The following is a 24,546-nucleotide window of genomic DNA, read 5'->3' as shown; positions in this document are numbered from 1 at the left end:
GTGCAATCCCTTTGCTAGAACAATAAGTTATAATACTTTGTAATCTGTGCAAAAAAAGAAAAAGAAAGAAAATGCTGATATTTGGCAAAAAAGTGTGTCTCATGATCACAGCATTAGTGGCTGCAATGAGCCTGTTTGCACTGCACATTTCTTCAAAACGGGGTTGCAGGCTCAGTGGCAGCGCCAGAGATTTTCTTTTGGGGGTGCTGTGGGGTAGCTTGATGTTTCGGGTGCTCAAACATTTAGGGTTTCCCATTAATGTTCCGGTCGCTACAGTGGCATTTTGTACTCAATCAATCAATAGGATACGGCTGTAATAGGCCTGAGGATTTTTAGTCGCTCATAAATAAGTAGATCACTGTTCTTTATTTACTATGGATGCTGGCAACAGTCACATAGTCCAAAGTGAAGGTGATGTTTGACCAGTAATGGTCGAGGCGGGACTTGAGACAGTTAACCGTCTTGGATGTGACAACGCTTTCTGGCAGATCATTCCACAAGTCAACCACAAGCAGGCTGAAAAAGTTGCGGCGGATAGCCAGTCTTGAGTACTGTTTCCTCAACTTGAGGCAGTGTCCACGAGTCCTGGTGTTATAATCCCACGAGTCCTGGTGTTATAATCCCCAGTGGGCATGATGTTTTGTAGATGTTGTGGAGATATTTGAAAACTTCGATCATATCTCCCCTCGCCCTTCTATAATACATACTCAGGATCTTAAGACTTTGCAGTCGTTCTTGATATGGTAGGTCCTTTAGTTCTGGAACCAGCTTCGTTGCTCTTCTCTGTATTTTCTCGATGAGCTCAGCATCCTTTTTGTACATGGGGGACCAAGGGACATTCCCATACTCGAGGCGTGGCCGTACAAGAGAGATATATAAACTACGTACTACGTCAGAGTCCAAATAAGTGTATATGATCTGCGGATCATTGCTAGGATACCATTCGCTTTGTTACTTTCCCGGCGGATATGGTCACTAAATGTCAGGGTATTATCAACATTCACACCAAGGTCCTTTTCATTCTGAGTCTCGGATAGGTTTATAGTGTTTGAATCATCACCCATATTATACTCATATTTTGGGTTCTGAAAACTTAAGTGCATTACTTTGCACTTTGCTGCATTGAATTTGAGCTGCCAACACTCGGACCACCTCAGCAATTCTCTGAGATCTGACTGAAGTTTTTCTGCATCCTCTTTACACTTAATTACCTTGAAGACTTTAGTATCATCTGCAAACATCTGAAAATGGAGCTCACATTATCGGGTAGGTCGTTGATATAGACGACAAACAGTGCAGGACCCAGGACACTCCCTTGTGGAATTCCACTGAGTACTGCAACATCCCCCACGCACATACTGTACACAGTACACCCGCGACTGTTACAATCAGCTCACGGCATATAGGTGTAAGCAGGGGTAAAATACTATTTTTACAAGTGGGGAGGGGACCTAACATCCTCTAGGGGGTTCCGGGGGCATGCTCCCCCGGGAAGATTTTCTTTAAAATATTGAACTTAAATGCATCAATCTGGTGCACTTTGAGAGCTAAATGAAGAGATCTATGGATACATTTCTCAACACCCATATGAAACAGAACTGTAAACAGATTTACTTTTTCTTTATGGATATTTTACAAATCACTCTCCTTTTAAACTGTATTCTTGTTTTACTGTCATAGTATTTCACAACTGTTTTTCATTTATTCTCTTATTTTTTTTTATACCTATAATGATCATATAAACGTGTGCCTCGGAAATAATTGTTTACTTTAATCGTGACCAAACCGTTTGAGACCCACTGAGATAACTAATCTCAGTGGGTAATTTAAACACTGAGAGTCCTTTACCTCACTGAGCTGAGGTTATCTGAGCCTCTCAGTCTGACAGGCAAGAGTTCTCCCTCCACCTTGTTGTTGAAAAAGCTCCTTATATCTGTTAGCGTAGCTAGCTAGCACCAGATGCTAACAACAACAATCTCTGGTACCGGTGCGCTCTCTCTCTCCCGTGCACGCACACAAAAATGGCTCATTCCACACACACACAGAGCAGAGCTTGAATGAAACACAGAGACCCAGACATACTTGTACTGTACTTTAGCATATTGTTTTCGAATCAATAATTTTTCAAATGATGAATTTCAGACATACAAAAAAAAGACATACATTTCTTGGGGGTGCTATGGCTATCCTAGGGGGACCTGCAGCACCCCCTAGCGCCCCCCGACGCCGCCTATTGACCTTCCATCCTCAACATGTACATTACACACCTGTGTCCTACAGCGCCCTCATAGGTTTCTAAGGTTTCTAAGGGTAACTTCCGCCGGTCATGCCAACGTCATAACCATTTTTTTTTGTCGTAACTGGTCTCACGCGCCCCCCCTGTCATGCCTCTGCGCGCCCCCCACTTTGAGAAACACTGCCATAGCAACTGGCAAAAATGAATCATATGTTTTGTATTGGGCAGTGGTGGAAGTCTATTTACTCAATAACTGTACTTAAGATCAAATATTAAGTCCTTGTACTTCACTTTATGCTGTTTATACTTTAACTCTAGTATCATTTGGATGCACATACTTTTTTACTTGAATACTTTTTAGTTACTTGTTACTTTTTCACCTTTCAGGCAGCAAAGTGCTTAACAGAGCAAGATACAGAAAAACAACAAAACATGAACAATGATACCATTAAAATTAACCAAAATTAAAAGCCATTCAAGGATTAAAAAATCCAAGGGAGATTGCTGTTTTAAGATATATTATTACTAGGGCCGGGACTTTAACGCGTTAATTAAGATTAATTAATTACACAAAAATTAACGCGTTAAAAAAATTAACGCATTTTAATCGCACTTATTTTTGCACCGCGGAACGTTTCTCACTGGATGAGTTTCAGGCGTACCGATTATACTGGAGCACCAACTAACGTTCATGACTTCAGACAACAACAAACCACAGTGAACAACAGTGGGAAATGTTGTTTTAAAAAACGGACGGATGGAAGCGTCGATAAGAGCACGGTTGTGTGCAAATTATGCAAAAAGGAATTCGCATATCACCGCAGCACATCAAGCCTCAAGTATCACCTCAATGCAAAACATATAGCAGCTAGCGTGGAAGCTAGCGTGGACGTTAGCCTCTTTTATCGCGTTCACACCATACAGTCTATGGTTCACACCAAAAAGAGCCGGTACTAAAATTAGTTCATGAGAACCTTTTTACCCCCACGAAAGTCCCTGCTAGAGAGCAGAGAGCTGCTAGAGAGCAGGGACTTTCGTACGGCTCTCTTGTGAGAAAAGAGCTATATTTCTGATTGGCTGGGCGGATTGCAAACCACGCCCCGTAAAACTCCCAAAAAGTTTGGTGAAGCCGCCATTTTATTATCCTCGCATTAGCATTATTAGCATTAGCCCAGCGCAGAAACGCAGAGAGACTAACTTATGGCAACACAAAATAAAACATGGGAGCGGTGGAGATGAGGAGGTGTCGGCGTTCTGGCGATTTACTCGGAAGGCTTCAGTAGAAGCTGCTGGGACTCCCAGCAGCTTCTACTGAAGCCAGTCCCCAACTCCGGGGACTTCCGGCCGGGGACTTTGGGCGGCAGTATACGCCGTGAAGTGGTTTGCGGCCTGCCAGTAAACCCAAAGCAGAAGAAGAAGAAGTGACGTCAGCGGCTTCATTTGTTCTCATGAACCTTTGTGGGAAAAGTACTGCGGTGGGAATGCGCCTAATGGTATACTAAAATCCATGTGAAAAAAATTGCTTCTCACTGTTCTCAGGTCAAATATTTATATGCGATTAAAATGCGATTAATTTCGATTAATTAATTACAAAGCCTCTAATTAATTAGATTAATTTTTTTAATCGAGTCCCGGCCCTAATTATTACATGTAAAGCTAACCAACTGAATTCAAAGTATTTCAAATAAACCCAACCCTTACCAAATGTAGTGTTGAAGTTATGAAAACAATAATGCATCAATAACTATAATCCAATAATGTAATATATACGATTCTGAAATGGGCTATACTGCATAATGAGTCCTTTTCGCTTGTTACTTTAAATAAATGTTCATCCTTATACTTTTGTACTTTCTTGAGTAGGAATTTGAATGCAGGACCTTTCCTTGCAGCTGTGTATTTTTACACAGTATTGCTACTTTAACTTACTGTATGTTATCTCTGGTGTTTTGTACGTAGGTGAAATGGTCCAGGGAGAACTACTACCACAACCAGAGCTCTCCCTACTGTCTGCGGCTGGCCTCAGGAGATGCCTCGGGGAAGATCATAGTGTGGGATGTGGTCAGCGGCACCGCCCATTGTGAGATCCAGGAGCACTCCAAACCTATCCAGGGTAAGATACCTTCCACAAACCCCCCCTCTTCCTCTCATGTAGGCTTGGAATGATTTCTTGTCCCTCAGTTCTGTAGAGGAAGGATATCAACCCCAGGGGCCCTGCCAAGGAGAAACTTGGAACTGTTGTTGACTATTTGTTTTCATTAAGAAGCTCTTACCATCATTCTCTGCCCTTTCTGTTCTGGCACTTACTTTACTCTTTATTCTCCCCTCTGTTTCTTGCTCTTTCTCTGCCAGACTTGGAGTGGTTATGGAATCAGGATGCGTCTCGTGATCTACTGTTGGCCATCCACCCTCCCAACTACATCGTGCTGTGGAACGGAGACACGGGCACCAAGCTGTGGAAGAAGAGCTACGCTGAGAACATCCTCTCCTTCTCATTTGACCCCTTTGACCCCTCCAATATGGCATGTAAGTTATCAACAAATGTGTCGAAAAAAAATGTGACTCAGCCTTTGTTTATACGCTGTTTACATTTTTTATTTTGTTAACTTTTTTGTAATTGGAGGTGGAATTAGATTTAAGTTATATTAAGATGACACATATGAGAGAGACTTTGCTGCCTTCCTTTTAAATTGAAATAAATATATTTTACCATTTCTCTTTACTGACAGTTGTGACAGCATATGCAGCTTTTATACGGTTTTTTTCTGTCTTTTGGCAGTGCTGACCAGTGAAGGAATAGTCTTTATCACAGACTTCTCCCACTCCAAACCCCCGGGCAGCGCTGGTAAAAAGGTCTACATCGCCAGCCCCCATGCAAGCCCCGCCCACACCAAGCCTGCCTCCGCCATCTCCCTTGCCCCCACAGGCGCCAAGAAGGCCCTCAACAAGGTCAAAGTGCTCATCACCAATGAAAAAACCCACGTAAGTCAGAATTTCTTTATAAATGTATTGCTAATTTAAACTTTGCCCATATGTCAGTAAATCCACCAGCAACCTTCTCTGCATTTTAAGTAAGGTCCCTAAAAGTTTTACTAGAACAACCTCGAATCAAGGACTTTGCTCTGGGTCAACTCACTTGAGTTTTATACAAGCAGTTCCAAGAATGTTATCAAACAATGTCTTGGTCTAAGGATATCTAAAGTGTTTGTATTTGTTGTACGCCCTTGACCTGTAGTGAATCTACACCTGTCAGCATGTAGGTATAATATTATGTCCTCTGCTGCAGGTAAAAATGAAGACAAAAAGTTTAATTTCATGATATATGAGTTTGTTGTTAATCCAAATGTGTAATAACATGTAAACAAGTCTATCTATGTAGCACAATACACCATTGAATGAGCTCTCGGCAGGTTGAGAATGCCAATTATACACTCCTTTTGTGTCTCTGTAACATGTGCTGCTCTTCCCCTTTTTTTCAATAACTTAAGGAGGACATATTCTGCTCATTTTCAGGTTCATATTTGTATTTTGTGCCTCTACTGTGACATATCTATATGCTTTAATGTTCAAAAAGCTCTTTATTTTCCTCACACTGCCTGTGCTGCAGCACCTCTTTTCACCCTCTGTCTGAAACCAGAGCCCAGTCTGCTCTGATTGGTTAGCTGGCTGGCTCTATTGTGATTGGCCAACTGCCTAGAGATTTCCCGCCCCTAAGCAAATCACATACATTGTGTTGGAGCACTGGTGTTACAAAGTGATGTCACTATGTGGCTAAGTCTACTTGCCTCTTTGGGAGAAATGATGTTTGGTAGAATACACACAACAAAAAACAAACAAACTATTGATCACACCTGAGAGATCTGAAGTTGAAAATGATGTTTCTGTCAAAAGGATGAAATAACAGGTTTCGCTATTGGAGAATAATAATGGATTTTGGATTATGTTTTCATTTTGTGCCTTAGGTTGTTTATTTGTTCTACCCAAGCTTTAAGATTTAAGATTGATCAATGTGACAAAGTTAAAAATTGAATTTTCATTCTCAGGGTTAAACAAGTTAAAATGAATGAATGTATTATGTGTTGTGACTTCACCTGTATTGAATACTTCAATTTACAAAAACGAGTACCTCTTTTTTCTCCATTAAGTATTAAACTGAACACTGACATTTGAATTGTGTTAGACATAACTTTACAAAAAGTTTGGGTGTATCAGGGACCAAAGGCCTGTTTGATGTGCTGCCTGCTTCCTGCCTGAGTGGCTGTGGCTGTCACACAGGCTTATTTATAGCCGCCTCTCTGTCCACCTACTCAACCAACTCTAATAACAATCACTCCATTAATCTTACTTTTCTTTATTCTCTCTCACTCCACTCGGCCGCCGTGTCCATTTCACTCTTTGTGTCTTCTGTTGGTGTGTGACACGTTCTTCCCTCACCTATAACGCAGTGTGTAATTGCTCTGGAAAATACTGTAATCCATCATTACGCCTTTGTCCGCGTTCCGGTATCTCTCCTCTCTAGTGCTGTCTGCCTGTGGTTGATATATTGGGGGATTTAAACAAGACTGATATCAATGTATGTTATCAGAAACATGTTGAAAACAGTATTACATCATACACATTAGTGTCTCATCAGATATCTATTCATCAGTTTTTTAGCCAGCACAAATATGACAAACAATAACAAAGGCGACCAACCTTGTCAGTATTGTAATATTTCTACATCTAATGCTACTTATCCTTACGATGTTAGACACTGAGCTACATTGCCAACAACCCATGAGGTTTATATGTCCCACCATTTTGGGAATGAGCAAACATTCTAAAGCAGCTAGTTTGCTAGAAATACACAGAAGAGCAACTGATGATTTGGGAAAGAGTAGCCATAGCAAACTCATGTTGTTTTGATAAAGAAGTCAGTGTGTCAATAATCAGCTTTTCCATCAGTTCATGCTGCAGGCAGCACGAGTAGTTTTCCACACAGCAGCGCACAATAAACTTGTTTACCTGTAGAAGCCTGTAGCCTCTGAACCTCCATTCACCGGCACACAGTGCCGTTCTCAGGGTGCTAATGAAGAAATGTAGAAAATAACAGTGGGCCTGTCTTGTGCATTTGATGAACATACGCTAACCACAAAAAAAATAAAATAGATTGAGTTTCCTGTGACTGTTTCACAACAATCCACCTAGTGTTTCACCAATTTTAATGTAGCAGTAGGATGTTCCTTTATGAATTAGCAGTAACTTAATACAGCTCTAAAAGGGTGTAAAATGAGTGAACAGTATAGTGAGTAAGATACAATAACCTTGGTAACAAGACATTCATGTGTTAGAATACTGTATTCTGCCCTAACAATTCCCCTGCTACATGTTAAATTCAGACCATAGCTGATATCTTGAGGGGCGTTCATTTGAATTTTCTCTGTCCAAAACTACCGCTATGATTATTTCATTATTTGCCCTTGCAATGTTAATGAAAGTGAAAAGTGATCTGTGTGTCTGCCCTGTCATTTGGATCCCCTCCAAATTGTAATGAGTTCTTTGTTGGTCTATGCGACATGCTTCCACTAAGTTCCATGAAAATGTAGCCAAAAGATTTATCGTAATCTCGCTGCCAGACTAACCGGGCCAAAAACATAACCTCCCATTTGGCGGACATGTGATACATCACTGGGTCAAACCCTGAAATGAACCAAACTATTTCATAGCAAGTCTCTGCCATTTCCAGCTGCTGTTGGTCTTCTCTTAGCCACAACTGGGGGGTCTCTATCATAAAACATAGTTATGCACACATTTGTTGCTCATTTTAGAATCAAGGCCAAATTGTTAATTTATGCACCACTGCCTGCCAGCATGAAGTTTTGTGAGTTTATTCTGTGGACATCAGAAGCTCAATCTGACTACATTATGTATACGCATTTGATTTTAAGGTCCTCTGGGTAATTTATGTTTATTTATCATGAATAAACAATACAACTTCTGTTGAAAGACAGTAAAAGCGGTCCTCTGAGGTTGCCTCATGTGCTTTGTGTGTGCGCACTATGCAGTGTTTCCCCTAGGTTTACTGCTTTGGGGGGGGTTTGGGATATTTTTTCTTAGGGTCAAAAACACTAAACTCACAACTTAAAATGAAAGCGTTTAGTTTATTTAATGAAAGAGCACATGTTCAATATTAAAAGTGACAGTAGATATGGATTAGTTGCAATTTGGTGCTATATATATAAATAAAAATAAAACAATTATAATTTTTTTTTTTTTTTAACACCTTGAATTTCAGGGGGGGTGCAGGGCTCCGTTGGCGGGGCGCAGCGCCCCTCCAAGACAATGGTAGGGGAAACACTGCTATGTATGATCCCTGGACTGCTGCAACCTTCATGGGTTATTCACAGCAAAGAGGAGTGTGTTTTGGAAATACAGTTGAATTTTTTGCGAGGGTTTGGTTAGATTTTCTCTTCTCTTTTTCTGCTTTTCCTCTTTCTCTCTGAAGCTCTGTCTTTTTATTTTATTCCATCTAATACACAGAAGCCTCTTTTATTCTTTCTTTCTGATGTTTTCTGCCTTTGGTCGTTTCAGTCCCAATCTCTGCCTCGCCTGACTTCAGTAACAGTGTGATTTAGCTCAGCAACTCCTAAAGGTTACCAAATTGAGTCCATTTTATCTGTTGCGCCTTTCCCCGGATGATAATGATCTCCTTTGTGTTATAAAGTTTGTCTCTTTTATTTCATCTCATGGTGACCTAAAGGAATGAAGCTGTAGGAATGAGTAACGACCATGGCCTGCTCATAAATTCTGCCAAACCTGCCCTCTGTTCCCTTTCGATTTAATTGAAGTATTTGTGACGCCTTTGTTGTCGAATGGAGAGATCAGACCTTGCTGCTGCCATGGATATAGCATTTGTAATGACTTAAACACAGATGAAAGGACTTACAGGAAACATACATTTTTAAAGCACGTTAAATAATTCAATGGCTTTTTTTGTGATGCTGCAAATAAATTCATCAGTTTTTAAATTTGGTATAATGCTGTATCATTATACCAAATTCACTTTTAAGTTCTCCCTCATTTGCCTGTAACTCACAAAGACCACAAACGCAATAACTAATACATCCATCCTTCTGTATGGGAAGACATAAATAAATATCAATTTGATGTTAGGAAAGAGACAGTTGTTTTTATTAAAGAGGTCCTCCTGTAGTGTGTTATATATGTTTTTGTGTGGTTGAATGTTCAGTAAAGGCTGAAATACCAAAGTTCAGTTGACAAAGTCCAAGTTCCCTCCAGAGGGAGTTTTTGCAGTTCCCCCTGCGTGAAACGCCTCGATTTTAGTCCTTTGTTTACTTCTGTAACTTGGTGACATCACTATGTAACGCTTGCTCTTCTATTGGCTGGCTCTCCAACACATTGTATACGATAGGCTAAGGTGCGGGCATTGCTAAGCAGTTGACCAATAACAACAGAGCCGGCCAGCTGACCAATCAGAGCAGACTGGGCTCTGGTTTCAGACAGAGGGTGAAAAGAGGTGCTGCAGCACAGGCAGTATGAGGAAAATAAAGTCCTTTTTGAACATTAAAGCATGGAAACATGTCACAGTAGAGGCACAAAATACAATATGGAACCTTAAAATGAGCATAATATTTCCTCTTTAAAGCTTGTTTTAAATCCATCATCACATTGGTGTGTTTGCATATAAGTGTGCTGTTGCAGCAGAGGCTTATTATATTTTTTTGGCGATGTGTCTGCTGAATTTACATTACATTACATTACATTTGCATTTAGCTGACGCTTTTATCCAAAGCAACTTACAATAAGTACATTCGACCAGGAAGACACAACCTTGAAGAAAACAGAATCATATAAGTACATCAGGTTTCATAGAGCCAAACATTTCAAGTGCTACTCAACTGGCTTTAGGTAAGCCAGTCCTTTATTAGTATATAAGTGCTTTGTTAATAAATCTATCGCTCGAAGTGGAGTCGAAAGAGATGAGTTTTCAGTCTGCGCCGGAAGATGTGCAAGCTATCTGCTGTCCTGATGTCAATGGGGAGCTCATTCCACCATCTTGGAGCCAGGATAGCAAACCCACGTGTTTTTGCTGATGGGAACTTGGGTCCCCCTCGCAGCGAGGGTGCAGCGAGTCGTTTGGCTGATGCAGAGCGTAGTGCACGTGCTGGGGTGTACGGTTTAACCATGTCCTGGATGTAGGAAGGGCCAGATCCATTCGCAGCATGGTAAGCAAGTACCAGTGTCTTGAAGTGGATTCTAGCAGTTACCGGAAGCCAGTGAAGGGAGCGGAGGAGCGGAGTGGTGTGGGAGAATTTAGGAAGGTTGAAGACCAGACGAGCCGCTGCATTCTGGATGAGCTGCAGAGGTCGGATGGCACATGCAGGTAGACCAGCCAGGAGGGAGTTGCAGTAGTCTAGGCGTGAGATGACGAGAGCCTGGACCAGAACCTGAGTCGCTTTCTGAGTCAGCTGGGGACGTATCTTCCTGATGTTGTAAAGCGTTGTATCTGCAGCAACGGGTTTGTAGCAGCGATGTTTGCAGTGAAGGACAGGTTGTTATCTAGGGTCACACCCAGATTCCTTGCAGTCTGAGTCGGGGAAACAACTGAGGTGCCGATGTTGATTGTTAGGTCAAGAGTGGGACAATCTTTTCCCGGAAGGAAGAGGAGCTCAGTCTTGAATAAGACAAACTTTATTTTCCTACTTATTAATAAAAAAAGTTTGGTCTCTTCAAACATGTCTTGTTTGCTGTGTCTAAAACAAGAATGGCCAACGTGTAGGAAATACATTAATACATCATTAACCCTTTTTTTCGAGAACATTTTTCCCAGTTCAGATGATCTGACACTGAAATTAATTAGATGTTTCTACTTTGTGTGCATCCCCCGGTCCTCCTCTTCCTGTGGCGCTGCAGTGCGGAGGCGGTGACGTTGAACGACTGTCTTCAGCTGTCCTACCTGCCGTCCAAGAGGAACCACATGCTGCTGCTCTACCCCAGAGAGATCCTCATCCTGGACCTGGAGCTCAGCCAGACCGTGGGGGTGGTGGCCATCGAGCGCTCCGGGGTGCCCTTTGTTCAGGTGAGGCATGCCGTACAGTACATGAACAGCAAAAATTATATAATCGTTATCTCTGTATAGCTTGAAAGAATCAAAGTTTGTGGAAATCGCAAACCTGAAGAGAGTTAACCTAGTTTTTGGTGGAGAGCAGGTGACTCGTTTTGCAATTGCATTAATTTTGTATTCACAGAATTCTGTCTTAGGGAAAGACATTCCTTCTTTGCATTTCAAGGCTCACGCAGAGACATATTTCCCAATTTTTGCTCTGACGTCTTAGTTAGTCTGGGCTAGATAAAAGAAAGCATGGCTGCGCTGTCTCGCTCCAACACGCTTCCTACATCACCTTCTTTCCCCATAATATGATCCAGTTTCTACCTTCATTACTTTACTTGAAGGGCTCTTTTTTCATCAATGATTCTCCCAGGGAGCCAATTCCGCCTGCTGTATATAATAAAGTTCTCTACTTTTCTTCCTCCTTCTCAGTGCTCACCTCATTAAGGTCTGATGACTGAACAGCAATGCCAGGCAGTGCTTTAGCGTTAGCACAGAAATCTCACTGTCCTTACATATTGTCTGACCTTATGTTCCTTTCTACGGCCACATTCATCAGCACCGGTGACCTTTAGGTGACTTTCCCATTTTTTTTTTTTTTAAAGTCTGGATTTCTAATTGGAAATTGATGAATGCTGTGAGGGTATTAGATACAGGATTTGTCACGGCTGCAGAGCCAGTAATGGAACAGAAACTGTCTCTTAATGTCACTCTGTTCCCACTCCCTACTCTCTGTCCCTCTGAGTGAATAACCCTCGTAATTGTTGTGTATCTTATGTTTTTCATTGTGGTAGTTCTACTCTATTTTAGCCATAATATGCCATTTGAAATATATAACATAGCTATGCATGTATGCAAAAGCAATGCCCAGATTACTCTTCCTCCATTTATCACAACAGCCAATTGACATTTTCTGTGAGCGTGAAATTGTAAACTTTATCTCGCTCCCATAAATCATACTTATATGGGACTGTCAGCAATCTTGTTTTTAATAAATGTCCATGGTTAAAGAGTACAAAGATGGAGAACAAGCCTTTGTAATCGAGGAGTAAGTCCTGAAGTCACAGAGCCAGGAGTCCAGGGGTATTACTCAGCCGCCCAGGCCCTGTCCGGCCAACGCCTCCCTCCTCTAAGTGTTATAAAGTGCTTGTCTCTCGGCCAATTTACATGACTGATGACACCGCTGCAGCAAAGGTCCAGACCAGTGTAGACGCTCCAAGGAAAGACAGGGAAATATAGACACATCTATACTGCACGCTGTCAGATCTGGCACATATCCCATTTATTAGGTGTACCTTCAGTTGCTGTACATATAATGCAATCCATGGGGGGGATCTGGGTTTAAAATGATTATAACAACAAAGGTGAGGCTCATAATTGTAAAAAAAGGTTGATTGACAATTCCATATAAGTACTTAAACTGGCCATAATTCATTTTTCGATCGATGGATTCTGCTCAGTGGCGTAACAAAGTTGTGATTGGCCCCGGTGCAAATATTTTTTTGGGCCCCCCATTTTGGCCCCCCCCTCCCCCCCATCGCCCCAAACCTGATGCGCTCACACACGCACGGACATACACTCTCTCTTGTCCTTTCTCTTTTGAGCGCCGTTCTTGTGCTTTGGTTTGCTGTACATTATAAATGCAAGCTATTACATTTTTATAATGCTGCCGAACTTGCTGCTGCTAGCTACACAGTACAGTACAGTTTGATTAAACGGTTTGCTCGTCATGCAAAGTATCACATGACATGAAAGGGAGCAAGGTCATTGGACAGACAAATTACAAATGCATAGGTTACTTGGTTACTTTGAAGACTGCGTGAACCGGTCAATGCCATTGGGGCCCCCCAAAAAAAAACATTATTATTAATATAAAAGTTATTAGGTTCCAGCTAATTGTTCCTTTTGTTTGAATCAGGAGCACAGACAACGTCAGGGTTGAAGGACCCTAATAGAAGTGTAGCAGTTATGATTCTGCTAAATATCATTTGAGCATTTTAGTAATACACTGGACATCAAGGGCACACTTATTTTGTATTTGATTTGAGTATTTTATATGAATATTGTTATGAAAATTCAGGACTTTTTTAGAAAATTCCCAACAAAAAAAATTAAATAGCTCTCATAGCTCACAACTTGCTCCTTTTTCCGATAGCTTATATGCATTTAACCCTATGAATATAAGTCAATGCTGCATGGTACTTTTACACTGGACAAGTAGGACACACCCCTTTTTATTTTTTTCCTATTTTATGAGAATAATGTTATACATTTTATGCAGTTTATTTTTGTGACTTCGAATCAATGCAGTATTGTATTCCAACACTGAACAAGTATTACTGTCCTTTATTTTCATTTTGTATGAATACATTTATAAAAATTAAGAACGAAGCCTACAAAAAAAGCCTCAACTTGTTTCCCTTAGGCATCAGAAAAGTGTAGACATTTTTATTCACCAAAAATAAATTCATCATAAAAAAAAGATTAGTAATTTAATCCATCTGTGAAGAGCAAAGAATACAAGTAAACTTATTGTTTTTCCTATCTTGTTACATTTGGGTTGGTTCTAAATAAAGAAAATGAAATACACACACAAGCAAACTAAATAACTATGGGATTAGTTTTGTATCATAAAGATAAAGCAACACTTTCTCAGAATAAAGCAAAACTATGAGTTTAAAAGAAAAAAAAACTAAATCAAGCAAAATAAAGTAATTTCAAAAATAAAACTATAAGTTGCAAACAAATCATTTGTGTAATCATGTAAACTATAAGTATTTTTTCTTTGTTTTAACATAGGTTTTTGTTTGCAGTTCTTGTTTCTTCTTTCTCAATGATCAGACTTTTGCTCTCGCTGCAGCTCTCTCGTTTGCGCTCCCTCTATTTTTGTTTGAGATTTTGACACAAACATCCCAGGTGGGCGGGACTTTCAGGGGTGTGTCCCCATTGGCTACTCAGCTTTTGAGTGGCAGCCCACTACACCACAGATCATACAGTGCAACTCATGCAGCAAACTCCGGAGTCCACTCGGCCACGTTGGTGTCTCCTGGGGGGTTTTCATGAACATATCGGACTTATTTTATAGATTGCAGTGCATTATACTTGTGATGTGTAGTTCATACTTTACATATTTTAATACCTGAACACACTGCTGCTGTTAAATAATTTCCCAATTTGGGATTGATAAAGTGTCTGTCTATTTATTTTATAGATCAAAAAAAACACATCTATGTATTTTTAAGCTAAAGGTGATACACAATATAAACTGTTGTGGTGCCGAGAGACGGGAGTCGGAGGCGGGGTATCAAAGTTACAAGCTCTACTTTTATTTAGCATCGGAACACACATGTAAACAACTTCATGCCCGGGAAGCGAAGACCGGCGGAAACAGGAAGTCCGGCTCACTCAAATGTCCGTGCGGAACAATACCCCAACCCATAGATCCGTGGGTGAATAATGTCAATCACCACACAAGCCCCCCCAGTATTCACCCATAGTCAAAATCCTCGTGCCTGGGAGGAAGTACCACCCGACCCCGGCGCGTACGGACCACAGGGGCCGAGGAGGGCGGGGCCGCAGGCGAGGGCAGGGGCGCCAACGAGGGCATCCCCACAGGGGGCGGGCCATGGGAGGGCGGCCCCGACGTGGGGGCAGAGCCAACTCCAACGGCCTGGAAATGTCCACGTGAGCAGGCTTAATCCGATCAACGGACACAGTCTCAGGCCTGCCACCAACGTCCACCACCAGGCTCTTGTCCCCGTGACGTATGACCCTGAACGGACCGTCGTAAGGGGGCCGCAGGGGGCCGCAGGGGACCGCGGTGGGCGTCGTGGCGAATAAAAACGAAATCGGCCGACCGTAATCCGGGGGACACCCGGAATGCTGGGTTGCTGTGCTGCGACGTGGGGACGGGCGTGAATGTCCCGGCGGTCTCCAGCAGGGAGGAGCGCTGCCCGGCTGCAGACCAGGGCACAGTGGCGGTGGGAATGAATTCCCCAGGGACCCGTAGCGTCTGACCATAGACGAGCTCCGCCGACGAGGACTGCAGGTCTTCTTTGGGGGCACACCTGAGGCCGAGCATAACCCACGGGAGCTTATCCACCCAGTTTGCCGTCTATCAAGCCGGCACGCAGTGACGCCTTCATGGACCGGTGAAACCGCTCACACAATCCGTTAGCCTGGGGGTGATATGCAGTGGTGCGGTGCAGCTTGACCCCCCAAACCCACAGGAACAGCGTTCCACAGCTCCGAGGTGAACTGAGAACCGCGGTCAGAGGAGAGGTCAGACGGGGTCCCGAATCGCGCCACCCACGTGCCGATGAAAGCGCGGGCGACGTCGGAAGCTGATGTCGAGGCGAGGGGAACGGCCTCGGGCCAGCGGGTCGTCCTGTCCACCATCGTAAACAGGTAAGTGAAACCGTGAGAGGGGGGAAGCGGACCTACGAGGTCGACATTGACATGGTCAAACCTCCTCTCAGGAACCGCAAAAAGTTCAAAAGGGGCCCTAGTATGGCGGTGGGCTTTGGCCCGTTGACAGGCCACGCACGAGTCGACCCAGGACCTCACGTCCTTCTTAAGCCCCTGCCACACGAACTTCTGTGACAACAACTTCACGGACGGCTTCCTACCGGGGTGGGAAAGATTGTGAACTGCCTCAAAAACGGGTCGACGCCAGTCCGCAGGGACCAGCGGTCGAGGCTGGCCCGTGGAGACGTCACACCACAGCTTTGTGCCAGAGTCACCGACCGTGACCTCCTCCAGGCGTAATCCCGTGACCGAGGCCTTGAGGGTCTGGACCCCGTGGTCAGAGGCCTGGTCAGCGCCCATGCGGAGGTAATCAAGGCCCAGCTGCACAGCTCCGATGGACCGCTCTGGAGAGGCAGTCCGCGACCACGTTAGCCTTGCCAGCGATGTGTCGTATGTCCGTGGTGTACTAGGAGATGAACGAAAGCTGGCGTTGCTGTCGGGCGGACCACGGCTCGGCCACCTTGGACATGCAGAAGGTCAGTGGCTTGTGATCCACGAACGCCGCAAACTCCCGGCCTTCCAGCAGGAAACGGAAGTGGCGAACCGCCAAATAGAGACCAAGGAGTTCTCTGTCGAAAGCGCTATACTTGCGCTCCCTGGGAGTCAACTGGCGACTGAAAAAGGCGAGCGGTTGCCAGGCACCGTCGACCCATTGTTCATGCACCGCGCCCACTGCGTAGTCAGACGCGTCAGTGGTGATAGCGATGGGGGCCCTGTGTGACGGGTGAGCCAACATTAAGATCCAGGTCCAATGGGGGGAGAGGTGGGAGAGTTCAGCATCCTACAGGAAATGTCATTTGCATGTAATATTATTTATAGGGCCGGGACTCGGTTAAAAAAATTAATCTAATTAATTAGATGCTTTGTAATTAATTAATCGAAATTAATCGCATTTTTAATCACATATAAATATTTGACCTAAGAACAGTGAGAAGCAATTTTTTTTCACATGGATTTTAGTATACCATTAGGCGCATTCACACCGCAGTACTTTTCCCACAAAGGTTCATGAGAACTTAGTTCATGAGAACTCTTTGAACCTGGGGGAGGATTAGGCAAATGAAGCCGCTGACGTCACTTCTTCTTCTTCTGCTTTGGGTTTACTGGCAGGCCGCAAACCACTTCACGGCGTATACTGCCGCCCAAAGTCCCCGGAGTTGGGGACTGGCTTCAGTAGAAGCTGCTGGGAGTCCCAGCAGCCTTCCGAGTAAATCGCCAGAACGCCGACACCTCCTCATCTCCACCGCTCCCATGTTTTATTTTGTGTTGCCATAAGTTAGTCTCTCTGCGTTTCTGCGCTGGGCTAATGCTAATAATGCTAATGCGAGGATAATAAAATGGCGGCTTCACAAAACTTTTTGGGAGTTTTACGGGGCGTGGTTTGCAATCCGCCCAGCCAATCAGAAATATAGCTCTTTTCTCACAAGAGAGCCTTACGAAAGTCCCTACTCTCTAGCAGCTCTCTGCTCTCTAGCAGGGACTTTCGTGGGGGTAAAAAGGTTATCATGAACTAATTTTAGTACCGGCTCTTTTTGGTGTGAACGCGATAAAAGAGGCTAACGTCCACGCTAGCTGCTATATGTTTTGCATTGAGGTGATACTTGAGGCTTGATGTGCTGCGGTGGTATGCGAATTCCTTTTTGCATAATTTGCACACAACCGTGCTCTTATCGACGCTTCCATCCGTCCGTTTTTTAAAATAACATTTCCCACTGTTGTTCACTGTGGTTTGTTGTTGTCTGAAGTCATGAACGTTAGTTGGTGCTCCAGTATAATCGGTACGCCTGAAACTCATCCAGTGAGAAACGTTCCGCGGTGCAAAAATAAGTGCGATTAAAATGCGTTAATTTTTTTAACGCGTTAATTTTTGTGTAATTAATTAATCGTAATTAACGCGGTTAAAGTCCCGGCCCTAATTATTTATTCATATGGAATTATATAACTGGAGTTTGTTATCCTTTAATTTTGCTTGATTAATTAAAAAAACACAAACACAAACATAAAAAAGGGGTCATTCAGGAATACAATTATATTATATTATAAATAATAATAAAATAATAAATTATATTATAATATTGAATTAAATATTTTTTTGTATAGTATTATTTCATTTAGAAAGGCAATACAAATACAATAGAATACAAATACAATACAAAACTTGGGACAGAGCTAAGTAACTGATCAGTTAGTCACAACACAAAATACAGGAGAATGAGAATTAATGACCTTTTACTGTAAAGTTCGATGACGCACGGCGCATTTGATCTCGCTCATTTTTAGAGAGGTCTGTGTGAAATTCACCTTCAGACATGTATTCTCTCAAATTGTTGTAAAACACTAAAGTCTTCATTCTGTCAGATGCAATGCAAATCACCGTTTGTCACATGTAAAAACTCTGCAAATCACCGTTTGTCACATGTAAAAACTCGCGAATGCGCAATGCATATTTTGTCACATGTAAAAACTTGCGAATGGTTCAGACGGTCTAGATGTCAATGTTGTCCTACTTGGGTTGCCGTCCGGTGTCAGTACCAGATATGTTCGGGCTACCAGATATGTTCGGGTGTATTTCCGTCGCATCCGTCATCCGTCATATCCGTCATATACTCACCTCCTTCTGCTCCCAGCGCTCTGCTGCCACACACCGGCCGTCTGCGGAACTGCAGCCGGAGGAACTCGGGACAGCTTGTTATGTGTGGGGTGCTATGGTGGGGTCCCATGTACTTGTGCACATAAATAATGTTTCTAATTATTTACAATTAAAAATATATATATATTCTGCGTTACTTTAGCCAACACTTTTATAAGGCCACTAGATTAGATAATTACGAAATGTGTAGATAGATAGAATACATATATTTCAGGTTGTTATTTTGTCATTATGTTTAATGTTTTATTTACCTTTTAGTATTTGTATATAGTATCTGAACTTTGGAGAGGAGTTGGGAGACACACGACACATCAAATCACATCTACAGATCAAGGCGAAGCGAATGGAAGTACTCCCATACTATATATACTAGTGTGAAAATGTTTGTGAAAACGTGTGCAAAGTCTCCGAAAATCCTAAAAATAAGCTCATATTTGAATTCCCCATAAAAAAAACACATCATTCAGTAAAAACAAGGCCCCACTGATCATCTACTCTCTGAGACGATTCCAGGGATGTCTGGCTTGAGTTTCGACCACCAGGGAAAGTGGACAAAAGTGCCCGAGATCAGCCTCTTAATTTACCCAGGGCCTAGTGCTCAGTTTTGGGCATGAAAATTCAGGAAACTCCCCTGAGTATTTTATTAAATATCTGAAATTTGGAGAGGAGTTGGGGGACACACGACACATCAAATCACATCTACAGATCAAGACGAAGCTATTGGAAGTACTCCTAGCGTGTGAACATGTTTGTGAAAAACGTGTGCAAAGTCTCCGAAAACGGAGCAGTGGCTGTGATGCTAGCTTTGCGGCTAGCGGTTAGTTGTTATTGTTTGAAGTTGTTTCTATGGAAACAACATGACGGAGAAAAAATTAATATCTTCTACATATAATAACGGACAAAGTAAAGAATGAAGTGTAGGCTATGCCTGTTTGAAGTTGTTGCTAAGGAAACAACATGACGGAGAAAAAGTATAATCTTCTACATAAAATAACGGACAAAGTAAAGAATGAAGTGTCGGCTATGTTTAAATGTTCGGAATTTGACCGTGATGGCCCTCTTGAGTTGCCGTAAAATATGACGAATATGACGGATGCGACGGAAATACACCCGAACATATCTGGTAGCCCGAACATATCTGGTACTGACACCGGCGTTGTCCAATATGGCGGACCATCTCGCACATGCGCACAGCAGATCGGGCAGAGCTGCAGATCGGGTAGTGACACCCGGGAAGTGAAGACCGGCGGAAACAGGAAGTCCGGCTCACTCAAATGTCCGTGCGGAACAATACCCCAACCCATAGATCCGTGGGTGAATAATGTCAATCACCACACTGTATACTATTATTTTTCAAAGACATGTTACATTTCACAAGCATATATTGCTATGTTTAGGACAAACAATTAAAGACTGCTTTAATTGAACAAATTCTGCAATATAAAAGTGGCAGATTTGCTTTATTAAACAGACCAGACCTAGGTTGCATACCAACACAATTAGGAACATGCTCACATCTTACTATGTTGGCCTGAAGAGCTGAAGCATTCATACACAATGGATAAAACCGGTGTTGTTTCATTCTATATCCTGTGAGAAAATGATATACATTTAGCATTAAAAATTCGACATACATTCAAATCTGTTGATTATTCATACCTCCTCAGGCTAGGAATACTAGCCTGAGGAAGATATGAATAATCAACAGATTTGAATGGAATCTAACATTTTCATGTAGAATAAAGACAAAAGAGTGATTATACAAATTACATTTATTGAAATTTGAACCAGAAGATGAAGTCTCAAAGAATGTTTTCAATAAAAGGACATAAAACAAAAAGGTGGATAATAATAAAATCTATTAAATGTATATGTAAAGACATTTGGTCAAATGAAATGACACTGAGCCAGTGATAACAGTAACGCCAGCGTGGATGAAGCTGGTGCAGTTCTTTCTTCATGCCCCCCTCCGTGCTGTCCCTTCAGAGGAAGTGGGAAAACGGGATAAGACTCTGGACGCCACGCTGTCTCAATGATCCACACTGTTAATATGAGATTTAAATAAATGTTTTAGGAAATGAAAAATATGAAGTTAACAAATAAAACACAGCTCAGGGGCATCATGGACGGTAGGTTTTCCTACAAAGTTAACTCAGCCTCCATTGATTTTCATATCAAATTAGCGTGTTAATAAAATAAGCTATCATGGTTTATACTTGCATATCTAAACAGAATCATGAAAACCTGTTGGTAGAGTCAGGCACATGAGTGTGTGCGCCGGTGTCTGAACGCTCACTCACTGCTAGCTATGTAGCTAACTGTTAGGCTACTTAGCTTGCATTGTTATGGATCTAAAGGTAGCACAAGCTAACTTTCATAGCACAGCTTTACTTCTCACTTAACACAATAAAGAAACAGACCGTATAGCACAAACAACACAAATGATCAATACTTACATATATTTTCACTTGTAGTAGGCCCATTATAATATTTGAAATGCTGGTTCTTCTGGGGGTCTTCTGTCCACGCTCAGCTAGCTACCGCACCGCAGCCTGCCTGCACTGTACAATCGCTGGAGGACTGGGCTGTCACTCAAAAACTGAGTAGCCAATGGGGACGCACCCCTGAAAGTCCCGCCCACCTGAGTAGCATGAAGCTGCAGCGTCGGAGACAGCAGAACGGCCCGTCTACACTACAGGCGTCAAAAAATACAGGACTGCACTTATAGAACCTCACACACAGGTCCGACGGAGCACGTCACGGCGGCACGTGACGGAGCACGTTCACATGAACGCCTGAAGCCCCTCAATGCAGTGCGCAATCTAACCCTTCCCTTCCCCCATCCTAACCCTAACCACTCCCTACCTTTTTATCTAATCCTAATCTTGCTTCCTCCCTCCCAAACCTCAATATGTTTCAATGTTGATATGACGTAATTTAAATTAAATACAGGGTTTTAATTTGAAGCAGTTTTATTCTGAAAAACCCGGAAGTTCACACTAACTATTAATTTAACACTTTTATTCTGAAGATTCTTCATTTCCGGTTAGCATTAGCATGTGGCTAACGTTTTGAAAACCGTGAATTGAAGGTGAAATTACATTACATTACATTGCATTTAGCTGACGCTTTTATCCAAAGCGACTTACAATAAGTACATTCGACCAGGAAGACACAACCTTGAAGAAAACAGAATCATATAAGTACATCAGGTTTCATAGAGCCAAACATTTCAAGTGCTACTCAACTGGCTTTAGGTAAGCCAGTCCTTTATTAGTATAAAAGTGCTTTGTTAATAGTTCTAACGCTCGAAGTGGAGTCGAAAGAGATGAGTTTTCAGTTTTGCGCCGGAAGATTGTGGAAGCTATCTGCCGTCCTGATGTCAATGGGGAGCTCATTCCACCATCTTGGAGCCAGGACAGCAAACCCACGTGTTTTCGCCGATGGGAACTTGGGTCCCCCTCGCAGCGAGGGCGCAACGAGTCGTTTGGCTGATGCAGAGCGTAGTGCCACGCGCTGGGGTGTACGGTTTAACCATGTCCTGGATGTAGGAAGGGCCAGATCCATTCGCAGCATGGTAAGCAAGTACCAGTGTCTTGAAGTGGATTCTAGCAGTTTACCGGAAGCCAGTGAAGGGAGCGGAGGAGCGGAGTGGTGTGGAGAATTTAGGAAGGTTGAAGACCAGACGAGCCGCTGCATTCTGGATGAGCTGCAGAGGTCGGATGGCACATGCAGGTAGACCAGCCAGGAGGGAGTTGCAGTAGTCTAGGCGTGAGATGACGAGAGCCTGGACCAGAACCTGAGTCGCTTTCTGAGTCAGCTGGGGACGTATCTTCCTGATGTTGTAAAGCGTGTATCTGCAGCAACGGGTTGTAGCAGCGATGTTTGCAGTGAAGGACAGGTTGTTATCTAGGGTCACAACCCAGATTCCTTGCAGTCTGAGTCGGGGAAACAACTGAGGTGCCGATGTTGATTGTTAGGTCAAGAGTGGGACAATCTTTTCCCCGGAGGAAGAGCAGCTCAGTCTTGTCAAGGTTGAGCTTGAGGTGGTGAGCAGGACATCCACTGAGAGATGTCAGCTAGACAAGCAGAGATGCGTGCAACGACCTGGGTCTCTGAGCGGGGAAAGGACAGAATTAATTGGGTGTCATCAGCGTAGCAGTGGTAAGAAAAACCATGCGGGCTAATGACTGATCCGAGCGAGTTTGTGTACAGGGAGAAGAGGAGGGGACCAAGAACAGAGCCCTGAGGGACCCCCCATAGTTAATTGACAAGGGTCGGACTCAGACCCTCTCCAAGTCACCCTGTAGGTACGGAAATTACATGTGATGTTGTACACTAAACACACTGGGATTAACACTCATTTATTGACGCTGGAATAACATTTTATCAGAATTATTTATATATATATTAATAATATAAGATATAATATGTTACTTTATATATACAGTCTATGGTAAGTACACAACACAATACGCAAAACAACTAGGGTCGTGGGAGTGCGGTCCTGAGAGTGCAGCCTCCAACGCTGCAGCTTCATACTATTGTCCCACCTGGGAGGTTTGTGTCAGAATCTCAAACAAAAAATGAGGGATCGCAAAAGAGAGAGCTGCAGCAAGAGCAAAAGTCTGCTCATTGAGAAAGAAGAAACAAGAACTGCAAACAAAAACCTATGTTAAAACAAAGAAAAAATACTTATGGTTTACATGATTACACAAATGATTTGTTTGCAACTTATAGTTTTATTTTTGAAATTTATTTTATTTTGCTTGACTTTCGTTTTTTTTCTTCTTTTAAACTCATAGTTTTGCTTTATTCTGAGAAAGTGTTGCTTTATCTTTATGATACAAAACTAATCCCATACATAACCACCTGTTCAATACCAAGTATTCAAAAGACATGTTGGCATTTGATTCTGAACACACATTGCTCCCTGGGTCCAGGTGATTCCCTGCGCTCAGCGGGATGCCCTCTACTGTCTCCACGAGAACGGCTGTATCACCCTCCGAGTGTGTCGCTCCACTACAACCCAAGAGGAAGCAACAGGTAATAAAACCTCTTCATGGTACAACTGGGTTGTACTCTCTCCCCCCATCCTCACTCCTGTGTTATCCCCATCATCATCTCTTCAGACACACTGCAGTCAGAGCCTGTAGCCTTGCTTTATGCTCCAGTGAGCATTTAACCTCTTACTCTCATTTATCTTTAGCTTAGTGTTATAGGCCAGTGGGAGTCCTCTGTTGCTGAGTCTCCCTCCTTTCCTCCCCCCACTTACTCTCCTTGCTATCTCTTCCTCTTGTTACTCCATTTCTTTCTTTCCTTCCATTTCCTTTTGTGAGCCATTTATTTCTCGTCTTATTTTCTTATCTCCTCAAATCCCTCCTCATATCTCCCGTTTTCTTCTCACACTTACTTAAAACATTTTCTTCACAGGTGTCTCAATCAGACTTTCTCACGCTGCTATCTACTTCCAATCTTACCTTTTTTATTTTTCCCTTTTTAAAATGACATCAACTCAATGTCTTTATCCACTTTTCCCCTTTTTAATTTCCTTTAATTTGTTTATCAATTTGTATCTCCCACAATAATCCTTATTTTTCGATCCACCCACCCTCCCATCCTGCCCTTTTGTTCTACTTCTCAATTTGTTAAACTTCCTCCATCTCTCCTCCTCTCCCTCAGACCCCGAGCAGAGTACCCACGAGCTGGTGTACGACCTGCGTTCTCAATGCGATGCCATCCGTGTCACCAAGACAGTCCGGCCATATCGCATGGTTCATCTGCCCCCGTCAACGAGAATAGCGCTGCGCTAATGGTCAGCGACGGCAGAGCCATGCTGTGGGAGCTCAAAGCCCACACCGGCAGGGCTGTCACCAATCAAAGGTACACACACACACAGATCATTTTTAACTTCAACTTCTTATGTTTTGTAAAATATTTGTTCTAAAATGTTGCAACTGTCACGTAACCACATTTCCCCCCGGGGTAAATAGAGTTATTCTGGGTCTGATTCTGATGAAATCC

General features: G+C 42.8%; 1 protein-coding gene across 1 annotated transcript in view; it reads left to right on the top strand.

Moving 5' to 3' along the window:
- Window positions 1-24,335, top strand: part of LOC117563017 (WD repeat-containing protein 11) — a 40,634-nt gene extending 16,299 nt beyond the window's left edge. Inside the window, exons 3-8 of the mRNA XM_034241137.1 lie at window positions 4,196-4,349; window positions 4,589-4,762; window positions 5,016-5,218; window positions 11,097-11,315; window positions 23,466-23,568; window positions 24,205-24,335. Coding sequence (XP_034097028.1) covers window positions 4,196-4,349; window positions 4,589-4,762; window positions 5,016-5,218; window positions 11,097-11,315; window positions 23,466-23,568; window positions 24,205-24,335 — 984 coding nt within the window. The remainder of the gene's footprint in view (window positions 1-4,195; window positions 4,350-4,588; window positions 4,763-5,015; window positions 5,219-11,096; window positions 11,316-23,465; window positions 23,569-24,204) is intronic.
- The last annotated feature ends 211 nt before the right edge of the window (window positions 24,336-24,546 follow it).

Source organism: Gymnodraco acuticeps, unplaced genomic scaffold, assembly GCF_902827175.1.
Source record: "Gymnodraco acuticeps unplaced genomic scaffold, fGymAcu1.1, whole genome shotgun sequence".
In the NCBI taxonomy this organism is placed as follows: domain Eukaryota; kingdom Metazoa; phylum Chordata; class Actinopteri; order Perciformes; family Bathydraconidae; genus Gymnodraco; species Gymnodraco acuticeps.
Note: the sequence above shows the minus strand (reverse complement) of the source record. Positions and strands in the feature narration are given on the sequence as shown.